Below are 12502 nucleotides of genomic sequence, written 5' to 3' on the forward strand. Positions count from 1 at the left end.
CCTTTTTTCGCGATAAATGACAACCATGTTTTTGTGATTGCGGAGTAAGGTCATGTTCCCATGATCGTGTTATTATAGTGAAACCGCTGCGATTACAAGCTACAACTGATCCTCACAAATGTTGACGTGATCGCTTTTCCAATGTTACGATGGTTTCGAGTTTTAGTTTGGACACTGAAGTAAATAAACAATATAATTTACTTTGCATGGATTTATGCATCTGTCATCCACTTCATCGCCACTGCTGCAGCGTGTAGCCGCATTGAACCATGTCCTTGAAATTCATACGTTAAATTGTGTCATAATGCAAAAAAAAAAAAAAAAAAAAAAAAAAACCCTGGACCATATCAGCTGAAATGTTGTACAAAGATAATCGAAGTATCCACTAGTAAAATTACAACTATTCCCGTTTAAGTATTCTGACTCAGAAAGCTGCTGTTTTTTTGTGTTGTTCACATTTATTCGATTTATATTTTGATAAAATTATTAAATTTGATTCAGTCAAACTTGATCAAATGAGTGGCTTCAGTGATAGAATCTAGTTTCTGTTATAATCAACAGTAGTGTATCAATTTTATGTGCTAGATTTTAAGAACGTTAGCTCTTTTCTGCTTTATTACCTCCTTGAAAGGTATGGCTACTATCATGACAAATTTTTGATTGTTAACAATTATGCTTCTACATCTTTTCTTAAGTATTAACCAATATGATCCTGTTTTTATTTTTAAGAAAAAAAAACCTATCAAATTAAATAACAGTTTAACTAGTGTCTTTGAAGGAAGGGAATACAACTGGGGTCGATGATACGATTGTAGGAGGCGGAAAATCAAATCAATCGATTATGGTGTTGCTATGGTGAGTTGTATTCCTTTCCTATTTAATTGTAATAATCTTATAAAGCATTAGGTGGAAATCAATCAAGGTTTATTTTAAGGTTTACTGACTAGGCAAAGTATATTGTGTTAACGACCGTTTCTTGAGCTATTTTTATTTGCAAAGATAAACATTGTTATGATTTATACAAAAAAAAAAAACTTGCTAAGCTTAACTCATAGAAAGTGGTTCAAATTACTTACTGAGTTGCTAGGTAGATTGCTAGGACACTCTTAATTGGCTGTATTTTATTTTGCATTACCTGTACCTTTGCATTTGTTCACTTTCTACCGGAAATTACTTTATGATTAACCAGTCTCCCAAAAGTCCTAATGATAACCAATGCAGTGAAACAATATCAAAGTTTAAAATTTTTTGAATAGTCTTGCAAATTAATACAAGTGTATAATTGTAAATATGGAGTAGCATTGAATGACGTCTTCTTGTATTGTCCAAAAAGTATTCCCTTTAGTTTTTTTCTGTTGTTAAACTAGCTCTAGTTAATTTTTTACTGTAAATATTCTTTTGTTTGAATCACAAAACCTACTAAGTTTTACACTCACAATTAGACTACAAGGGATTTGTTATATTTATATCAAATAGAGATAATTTATTCACCATGTGATACTGTTTTTTAGTTTGAAAATTGACTATCTCTTATATTGTCCTAACAATGTAGGTTTGGGGGAAGAAGCTGGTGTAGTGGTTGAGCACGAGACTTCTGTCTCTGAGGTCCTAGGTTCAAATCTCTCCTAATCACCAATGTATTTTTTCTAAGCGATAATGCCGTAACCCTAGGTCTAGCATAAAGTAATGAGTAAAACGATCCCATGCTAGATCCTAGCGCTCTGGGGAAGAAAAAAAAAAAAAACAATGTAGGGTTGTTTAGTGATAATATTCTCAACTCAAAATCTAAGTTTTTCAAAATAATTTTGTATTCCAGCGTACTACCTCTATGGCTGGCTCTCTGAAGAAGATACTTCACCCGTCCTAGAAACAGTGGCTGCTTGGACATCTGCCCCATTCTTGTACTTTTGGGACACCCTGTCATTCCTGGCAGGCTGGAGCATATCCTGTATGTCCTCGGGGATCCAGTGGTTCGACGGTTCGTGGATATCTTACCCGTGGGTTGCCTTGGTCGGATGGTGGGAAAGCTCTGCCGATAACACTTCCACGGACGATGTGATTGAGGAGGCGTGGGATTTGGACTTTAGTGGGGTCACTGCTTGGATTACGTGGCCGTTTTACAGGTTCGTGATTCAGTTGTTAATTAATGTCTTAGAATACACCATAATTTTAGGGTTTATAATTTAAAACTGTTGTTCCAAAGTAAAATCTTGTTTCCAACACGTGCAAACCACTGTATACCACTAATGTACCGATACTTTTTACAGAAAAAAAAATCAAATATTCTATTATGGAATCTGAATTTCAAAATAACGTTAGTTATGCATCATAACTCTTTTATAATCTTCTAATATCTGATAAATCTATTATCTGTTTTCCAATTCACTCCTAATAGTTATTCTGGTTACAGTTTCGCCGCACTGCTGTCCAGTTTAGGATCCTACTCGGCTAGTGCTGTGGCCACTCTAGGTGAAGGAGCTGCAACAACCTTCTCCACCGTGGTTTACGCTCTGTCAACAGCTTTGCTTTGGATTTACGAGTTAATAATCGGAATCCCTGCTGTTGTAGTGTCTGGGTTCGCTGCCTTAGTCGCGCCTTTGCAATCCGTAAGTTGTCAAATAGTAATCTGCAAAAGTATTGACTTTAGGATTGGTTATAAAATAGTTTGTGGATTTTTTTTTGTGTTGAAGTAAGTGTGAATTATTGATATATGAGTAACTGTAGTGACATGGACTTTCAATACTGTCGGTAGACTATATGCAGTTATTTGGGGATTTTTTAAATGTATTATTTTATTATTATAGTTAATCTTAGTATCAAAGCTGTTTGAGACATCCAACTCAATCAAAACTCATTTTCAATTCATATTAGGCTTATAATATGAATAGTTGGGTTCTCAACTGTTAGAAGTGAAATTGAATAAATTAGTTTTATTCTGTAATCAAAATGTGTTTGCGTATAGCAATAAAATATTTGCCTAAACTTTTTTCTAATATTTTTATATAGCAACAGTTAAAATTGCTATGTCACATTTGTCATTTGTAATGTGTTTAGTTGTTTTAAATAAATTTTATCTGTTATTTTAGCGATTATTGCGGATATTTTCTATCATGACTAGTAAAAAGATCAAAGATTTTATAAAGTTTGGGATATGGAATCTGGTTCTACCTTCAGGTGATAATAGAGTACGTTAAACATTAAATATTACTAATCCAGCTGAAGCTGGAAAATCACTACTAACAAAAACCACACAGAAAACTATCTAATTGTCAAAACAAGAAATAAGAAAACAACAAGTATTATAAGGATAGGTAAAGATACCCTCCATCTTGTGTTTGGTGTTTGTCTTGTGTAAAAATTGTTTTGGTTTTGTGATTTTACAGTTTTTGATTGGTTGTGAATCTTGTATTAAACGTTGTGAACACATTTTTTTACAAATTTTGATAGAAAATATCCTCAATCATCCCTTACTCCTTTAAACAACAAACAATACCATCACAAATATTAATTCAAAGAAATTTTGTATATGACTAGATATCGTGGCCAGCGTCTCCACCAACCCCTGATTATACTCCCTCCGCGCCACATTACGAGTCACAGTTTAACCAACTCCCACCTAGTACCAGCAGTGCTGCCAACTGGGACCATCTGCTGGGAGATCAACAGCTGTTGGCTGCACTGGTCCGTCGTCTGCTCAGCAGTACAGAGTTTGATCAGGTGTTGAAGGAGAAACAGCTGTCTAACCAGGCGCAGGTGGAAACTACGTTGAAGGCTGCTGTGGACAGAATAGACTTGGAAGTGGACAAAGTGGTGAGTCTTTGTTGTATCATAGATTTTTTATGTTTAAAATTTTGATTAGACTTAAAACCTTCTGTCATTCTATATTATGCTTACTTTTACTCAAATATACAATATGGAAATGCATTTTATGAATGCGGTGCCTCTAAAATTGAAAAGGTTTCAAAATTTAAAAAAAGTTTATAAGAACTATGACTTTTTTACCATCCATAGAAATCTTCATGCAAAACAAAACAGGTATTTTTTTAGATCTGACCAGAGCTTTTGATAGTGTAGAACATTTTAAACTATTAGATACTCTGCTCACTCGGAGTAAAAAAATACTGAATTAGCATGGTTTTAATCAGTTAATGAATACCATAATGAAACTAAACTTGATCATAAGAAAAGAAAGCTTTTTCATTGTTTGAAACTGGCCACTATTTCTTGCCTAGTTACTCTTTTATTACCCATAGATACCCATCAATATTTACCTTTGAAGCCTAACCAAACATTTTAATTTTAAACCATCACTATACTTGAAACAACAACTGTCTTTAAGCGTAATTGGTCCAAGAGAATTAGCACGATGCAAAGAACTTCATTCTTACAGAATTATAGTTTGATTATCTCAGAAAGTCTGAAACTAGTTGTTATGTTCATCATGTATTTTATTTGCAGAGAGCAGAACTGAGCGATAAGATCGTTTCTGAAGAAAGTTCTGTGGAGTCAAAAATGGAACTTTTGAAACAACAGATTCAAGATCTTCAGGTAAGTCTTAACAAGAATTCTAACATTTTCCTTTTTGAGAAACATAGAAATTATTTTTTAATGTGTTGTTTTCAGAAATGTTTGTTTTCTGTAATTATTTTAAGTTAGTAGTCACCGATTTCTTATTGATATACCAAAAAAAAAATTGTAAAAAAATCGATCCCTTCTTTTTTATAGACATAATAATTTTTCTACTTATAAAACAACTTGTGTATTGCATTTCAACAGTTTAATCGAACCTTTAATCATTTATACATAATACAAAACCAATGTATTTTGTGGTTGCAGATGGCTCTAAATGCTCACAAGACACTAGTGTCAGAACAAGCAGCTTTTGGTTCAAAACTGGAGGAAAAACTGTCAACTGATCAGTCTCGGATCAGTGAAGACCAAGGTATCGTAATAATACAGGGGTTCATATTGTAAGAGGAGTGTTAGCAATGTTGGGCGTCTAGTATAGAAGTGTCTCCTACAATTAATTTGGATACATACTCCAGGAGTTAAACTGAACAGCTTTATCACAAAGCAAACTTTTGTCAACACTAAACTATAGACACAAATCCATGAAAATCTGAAGTAAAGTATCCAAGAAAGAGATAAGTGTGAAAGAGATAAGGGAAACAACCTTAGTAAATAATAAATTAATATCTAAATTTAGTGAAGATCTGTTTATTTAAGCAGCAAAATGTTTGAAAGGAATCCACTTAAAAAATTTGGGCTCGAAAATTTCTCGATATTAAATTTTTTAAAGACATTGACGGACCTTGCAATTTGTCCGTCCACATAGACTACGGATTTTGGCATGGAAAATATCCGGCTAAGCAAGGGGTGATTCTTAACAGTATAAGGGTAAAGTGAAAGTGTACTGATAGAAAATTCTTGTGTAGTTTTGTGTTAATGCAAAACTATAAATAAAATTATTCAATCATAGATTTAGACGATTTTTTTCAATGATGTTTATGTTTGTTTTCAGTAATCATATTAAAGGAGCAGATTCTGCTTGAGGTTGCTAAAGTAAGAGAAGAAATCGTGGAGCAAGTAATCAATCTTCAGATAAATCAGGTGAGATATCAAGGAACTTAAAATCTCATTCCTAGAGAACTTTTTGTTCTATTTTAGGTTTTATAAATTCTGGATTCAACTATTTACACCCTGCTTGACTTTTTAGTTTTCACCCCCAAACCTTACGATTTTTAATTTTTTGTCAATACATGAAAAAGCTTTTTTTTGCAAACAAAATAAAAAAAAAACTAACTAAAACCAACAACCAAAAAGTGTACAATGCAACAAGTATCACCTTTGACTATCGATTAAAGTATCCCATCCCCAATAAAAAGCTGTAGTCAGTTTTCATGTTAATTACTGCAAATACAGCAACATCAAGTTAAATCAAACTAAACCCAACACAAGTTAAACGGACAACTTAAACCAACCCATAGTCACATGAATTGGCATAGTACAAATAGTAAAGGAGAAACTCAATATTTTTCCTGTTGCACACTCTTGTGATAATTTCTTTCATAGAGAGAATAAGTTGTGCATTATTAAATTCCAGAAAGTGGTCTCAGAAGCAAGTCCGGACAGTTTGCCGAATCCTGTCACTTCATCTACAGAACTTGAAGCCTTTGTGAACGCGACTGTGGAGAGACTACTGGCGATATACGATGCTGATAAAGTTGCCAAAGTAGACTACGCACTTGCTTCATCTGGTGAGGGATAATTGAAACATCTGTTTTAAGTGTAGTGACCGTAAAGATAGAAGTGTTACCATACCATAGACGAAGATACCAAAGTTGGATTGTTCTAGAATTGGTTGTCTTTTTGGTCTTTTGATCTGCTAAACACAATCAAGTGCCTTGTTATTGTTCAGTTCGAAGTAGTGTTATACAAAAAATTATTTTTGGGTTTGAAAGAAATGGAACAAAGTAGGCTATTTCTATTTCATAACATTTTTAAATATGCAACACTTTTTAGCAAATTTTATGTTATTATATCTATTGAAATGTTCCAATCCCGGGCTTGGAATCATACTAAGGTTACCTATCCTGTATTAATAGCATATTTTATTTCCCTCAAATACCATTGTACCAAATACTGTAGAACCAAGTAGAAAGTCAATACAGTAGCACTCTGTGAGCACAGTTCATTTAACGAAATTCTATTTTAATGAAAAGAAGACCTTTTGACCAAAAAGATAAAAAAAGGCTTTTGAATTTATAAGATTTATTTTCAAGCTGACCAAGTAATGGAAATAACCCACCTTCTGACAGCCTCACCATGTGTCTGCCAGTATTACAATTTGATCAAATTGTTGTTAAATGTTTTTGTTTTAAGTGTTTATAACGACTCTCCATAACTTCAGGGATGAAGAAGTTTTTCCAACTACTCGGTCAGCTTCAAAATGAACCTATAGATCCAAAATCTTTGTCACTAGCCAAAAAACGGATCATTGAAAGTACAAGAGGTATTAATTTAATCTTTTTTCTTAGCAAAACAGGATCGAGAGGCTAAAAAATGTTCTTTTATTAGAAAATTGGCCACAGCTGTTCCATTACATAGTTGGGATCTCTAATTCAGTATACAAACTCAATAGTGGGAATTCCTCATTTCCATTTACCCTTCATATCTGAATTTCTAAATGTATTAGGGGTGTGCGATGCATCGAAAATGCATCGAAATTTCGATTCGATTCGATGCATCGAATTGCGATTCGATTCAGTGGTGGTCAAAAAACGATTCGATTCATGAGGGAGTCAGTATCCATATACGAAAAACGCCTGCAGAAAGCCAACGCAATACCCGCAATACAGGAGCGCGTTGCGGTTGCGTTTCCTTTACGAAGGCATTCTTATTTAATACATTCTTTGCATTAAATATAGCTTTAATTGTTTTATAATTTTTTTTTTTTGACATTGCAAATGATGAGAGGTTTTGTTTTTTGTCTTGATGTAAGCAGTGTGAGACATGTTTTACTACTGTTTAAACCTTACCAAAACAAGATAGGCTACTCCAAAATCATTCTAAAAATAAGTCTGAAAAATTGTTACTTAATAATTAACTAGCAAGATTGATGTTTTAGTCTGATAAATTTGGTATTTTTGTTAGGGGTCTGTGGGTCCCCGAATTTTTCAGGTCAGGTCAAAGATTTGTTTGAAAAAAAAAAATAATTTATTTCCAAAGAAACACTCTTATATTAGGCCTATTATATCTATTATTACAGAGGAATTAAAATGTTCAAATGAGAATTAAAGTTTAAGTTTGGCTCACGACCTTTAAGAATAAAGACACAACAGAGCAATTGCCGCACTGCCACTAGCCAGAGCCAGTCTAGTCGTCTACTGACAAGAGTGACAAGACAAAAGCCGTGACGCAACACTAACAGTGCAAAGAAAACAAAGTAAAAAAAGACTATTTATACAGACATACTAGTTTAATCATTTATTCCATACCTAATTAAAAATATATTTTAGTATTTTACATAATATAAACAAAAGAAATATCTTATATAGTAAACAGATCTGTATCTTGGTTAGATGGGGTTTAAAAAATATATTTTTCTAAAATCCAATACAATATTTACAACTCACAAATTACAATGTATTAATTTCTTTGAAAATGATCTGTTATAGTTTTGTGTTTTTGAATAAAGAAATATATTTTTTTGTCCCTACTTCCTTGTTTCATCACTTGCATTTGTCAGCAATTGAAGCAACCGGGTAGCAACCGGGTGGTGTAAGAGGGGAGGGGGAGGGTCTATGACCTTGAATGCACACATAGTTGCCCGGGCCTGGCTGGTGAGAGGGATTCATTGTTTTTGTTGACATACTACTACCCTTCCTTCAGAGAAAAAGACCCTGCTGTTCCAAAAACATTGAGGGTAGTTTAAAAACATTGACCTGTGTTGCTAAGGGCACTAGAAGTTAGCATTTAACTTTCTTATCTCTTGATTTAATATTATTTTAATCTTCTATATATATTATTTAAGAGTTACTTTTCGGGTACCTAATTAATTGAGATATTGTTTGGCTTTATTTTATGGATTTTTAATTCTTTTCATTCATTAGCTATCAAAATCAGTTGTTTTAGGATTTTAATCTCTTGCAGTAGGCCTATACTACTGTATGACATGATATGCATTTTTTAGTCCTTACTAATTATACCATAAACAATGTTTGTATGTTATTTACTGTTTTTTTAGTTTTATAGGAAATTAGTTTAAACAATATCTTTTCTTCAATGAGTTCTCCACTTGTCATGTCGCTTCTAGCCTATTACTATTTTAGGCCCTATAAAAAATAATGCCTATGTAAAGCTGTAGGCCTACTGATGCCAATAATAGATAATTCTTTATTTATGATGATGTAACAAATAATGTAAGTGTGAGGTTATTATACTAAGGAGGTTAGGAGGCAGGGAATGAATGATACATGTTGCATGGTGGAAACATGTTATTTTTATTTTCTTCTTGCTTGCAGTCCTGAAGCCAGTCCACAGGCCCTAAACTTGTGATATGTTAATTGATTTGTTAATGGTCTTTTTTATATTAAGTTCCATTCAAATTTGTTGTAATTTAGCTACCTATTTAGTTATTTAAACAGTTATTAAAATGAGAATGAATGTCTTGATAAAAAAAATGATTTTCTTCTTTCTTGCAGTTGAGCCAATTCCAAGTAAAAATTATGAAATAGGCAAGTAAAGCAGCTCACTGGTTTTTCCAGCAATACAGGTTATTCTAATATGTGATTTAAAATAAATATTTGTTCACCTAAAAATTCATATGTTAAGTATGAATAGGCCTAATACCACATCAACAAAAATTTGTCTTACACATATGTGGTAAATTTTAATTTATTGTTAATCCACTCAATTGACAATTATGAATAGAAAAATACCGTATTGCTTCGAATCGAATTGCATCGAATCAAATCGAAAATCTTTTGAATCGAATCGTTGCTTCGAATCGAAAATTGTTTGCTGCTTCGCACACCCCTAAAATGTATGATTCCACTTTGCACCCTCTTTTATCATGTTCAGGGTGAACAATGTTATTGCAACATTTGTTTTGTTCAGGTGCGACCGTAGTGAGCACACGTTGTACTGAGACGTTCTCTACCAAGTCTGCCAACTACCATGTGTGGGGATACCCTCTGTGGAGCAAGGCTGGCAACGACCCTAAAGTCGCTTTGGAGGTAAGATTGAGATTTTGCAACATTATTTATGTAATTTCACATGCTAGGACGTGAGGCTCCACTCCTGAACTGATTTATTTATTATTAGGCTAAGCTTAGAGGGTCATGGCATCATCACATAGCTAATTTGTGATTTGAATTCAAATTTAAATTCAAAACATCTTTATTTTCCTTAGGCTTACACGTACATAGGTACAAAAATAGTGTCAAATATAAAATAAGTAACTTCTTGATCAGCATTGTACGTGTTATTAAATTTAAGGAAATTAAATAAAAGAAACGTCTTATAACACTTAAAACATATATTTACGCTTATACTGTTACTCACAAGACGGTAAATATACAATAAAGATGGTGAGTGGTGATCGATTTCGATTGGACACTCCAATCATCATCAGACCCAATAGGCGAATGACAAGAATCTTGTATGGCGTCCCTACTTATACCCTATTGGCTAACGGAAGCACCGGCCAACACCTTTTTATAAGTACAACTGGAATCGAAATTGACTTGTTCATTAACAAACTTATTTCTATTTTTACATTTTTCCTTATAAATATACAGTTCTTCCCAAGCATTCATTACATATCCTTTCTTACAATTCTTTAAAATACCTAGACTATCCTCCATTTTTCCTATTGAGTGGCCATTTTGTAACAGGTGTTGTGCGACATTTGATCTTTCCGGTTTGTTGTTCCTCCACGCAGATATGTGGTTTTTGAAGCGGTTAACGAAGTTCACAGTCTGTCCAATGTAGAAGCTATCACAATTGATTTTATAGATGCCCAAAGCGTCGAACTTGTTACAATCTTCTATTTTTGGATGCAGTATTTTACTCATGGTGTTCTGAGTCCTGTAGGCTATTGAAACTCCGTATTTCTTGAATCTGTTAGCAGTCCTTTGAATAAAAATTCAGCCTCAAATAGTTGTTCTATTGATTTTGAATCAATGTTTTGAACCTGAAACCTGTGGGACTGAAGCCTGCACTTCAGAGAGACCTTCTAGCTTCCAGTTTTTGGAATTCTCAAAGTGTCATGTCTTCTCACTTCAGGATCAGATTCCAAATCCTTTAACATGAAAACTTGTACAGTACAGCCCAGCTAATTCGTCAACTACGGGACCATGGTTGGAACATTGAAAAGGTTGGATAATTCGAGGAGCATATTAAATAACCAAATGAATTCATTAACTGACATTTATTGATAGAGCGCGATCAGACGATCAAAATGTTGTCGTTATCGTAGGAGACTGTATTTTGTTACGATCACAGGAGACGACAATGATGTTTCCATTACCACAGGAGATATTCAGGAGTTTACCGTGATCGCAGGTAGACCCCTAACAGCATTTAAGTTTCTTTGACTGCTGGAGACGATGATAATTTCTCCACAAGTTCAGAAGATGTTTAATAAGATTTTGCCGCAACCACAGAAGACGGTGATGATGTCCATACGACCACGGGAGACGGTCAGAATTTGGACGAAATCGTCAAAGACGAGGATGATTTTTCTGTGACTGTTTTGATATATCTAGGGGTTTTCCACCATTGTTGAAGACTGGGTTTAGGTGGATGATCTCTTCATGACAAATAGTCATGATTTTTTCGTGATAACATTGTCAGCGATTGACAATAACACGGTTGGATTTAGCTAGGAACCGGATTAGCAGAGGTCGGACTAGTGGGCTTCTACTGTACTTTGCTAACAACATGAAGCATATACTATTTTCTCTATCTGTTACAGCCAGGTATAGTTGCTGGGCAGTGCTGGGCATTCGTCGGCAATCAAGGCTTCATGATCATTGAGCTCAGCCAGAACATCACCATCACAGGGTTCACTATGGAACATCTGCCCAAGTCTCTCAGTCCCAGCGGCAATATAGACACGGCTCCTCAAGACTTTCATGTTCTGGTGAGATGTGTACTGTTTAACTGAATATCCTTTATTTGAGAAGCTGTTAAAAGTTTTTGTCGGATGGGAACCGTAGTTGTAACGAATAGCAGTCCCTGTGTAAGGTAATTCCAAAATATTTACAGTAAAGACATGACCAACTGAAATATAAGTGGGCATGGTCGTTTCAGTAGTAATCTTTTTTCTTTGGTTAATCAGTGGTTGACATTTAAAGGGCATTTGACTTAAAACAGATTTCCTACAACAGTCATTTTTACATTATTTTAATTCATGTTACCTTCAAATCTACAACTGTTTATACCCGTGCAAATGTATTTCTTAAAATAATCTCCAATTGTTTCCTGAACTTAATCTGTATCACAATATGAGATCTGTCATTGTCTGTTCCTTTATGTTTAATTGGCATAATCGGACCAATAACCTATGCCATACTGACAACTCCTGTCACCTTGCTAATTTTCCAACTAATTCAATTTTTATTATGGTTTTTGTTAACCCAGGTTGTGGTAGGGTGTGGTTAAACAGTGTTTTATTGTTCAAGTTCTTTTAGAAGCTGTTAAAAATATGGTTCATGGGGGCAGGAGTGGCAACAGGAGTGGACAAGTAGTAGCCTCAGAGCTAATGTAATTAAAATATGTTTATTCATAATAAACAGCATAGCCTTACCAAATCTACAAAACTTATTGACAAAGTCACTATCGCCCCTGTGTGTTTGTGGCTTTGAAATGTGCCTTTCTGCTGTCAATAAAAGTTCAATTTCTGACAATAAAATCTTTATAAAAAACAATTTTTGTTGAGTTACTGGCCCATCAATGGTTTAATTTTACACTTGAATTCTTGGGGAAATGTAGGGGG

The 12502-nt window shown here is 34.1% G+C and overlaps 1 protein-coding gene across 4 annotated transcripts in view; it reads left to right on the forward strand.

Moving 5' to 3' along the window:
- LOC128999399 (uncharacterized) overlaps positions 1 to 12502 on the forward strand; it is a 71997-nt gene that overhangs the window by 51563 nt on the left and 7932 nt on the right. For all 4 annotated transcript variants that reach the window (XM_054425888.1, XM_054425889.1, XM_054425892.1 and 1 more), the window contains 9 exons: positions 1817 to 2123; positions 2411 to 2606; positions 3535 to 3810; positions 4459 to 4548; positions 4837 to 4942; positions 5522 to 5610; positions 6104 to 6257; positions 9619 to 9737; positions 11480 to 11647. In XM_054425888.1, the coding sequence (XP_054281863.1) occupies positions 1817 to 2123; positions 2411 to 2606; positions 3535 to 3810; positions 4459 to 4548; positions 4837 to 4942; positions 5522 to 5610; positions 6104 to 6257; positions 9619 to 9737; positions 11480 to 11647 (1505 nt within the window). The remainder of the gene's footprint in view (positions 1 to 1816; positions 2124 to 2410; positions 2607 to 3534; positions 3811 to 4458; positions 4549 to 4836; positions 4943 to 5521; positions 5611 to 6103; positions 6258 to 9618; positions 9738 to 11479; positions 11648 to 12502) is intronic.

The sequence above is a fragment of the Macrosteles quadrilineatus genome, unplaced genomic scaffold (assembly GCF_028750875.1).
Source record: "Macrosteles quadrilineatus isolate MER2022 unplaced genomic scaffold, UCM_ALF_1.0 Scaffold_8__2_contigs__length_117827958, whole genome shotgun sequence".
Taxonomy (NCBI): domain Eukaryota; kingdom Metazoa; phylum Arthropoda; class Insecta; order Hemiptera; family Cicadellidae; genus Macrosteles; species Macrosteles quadrilineatus.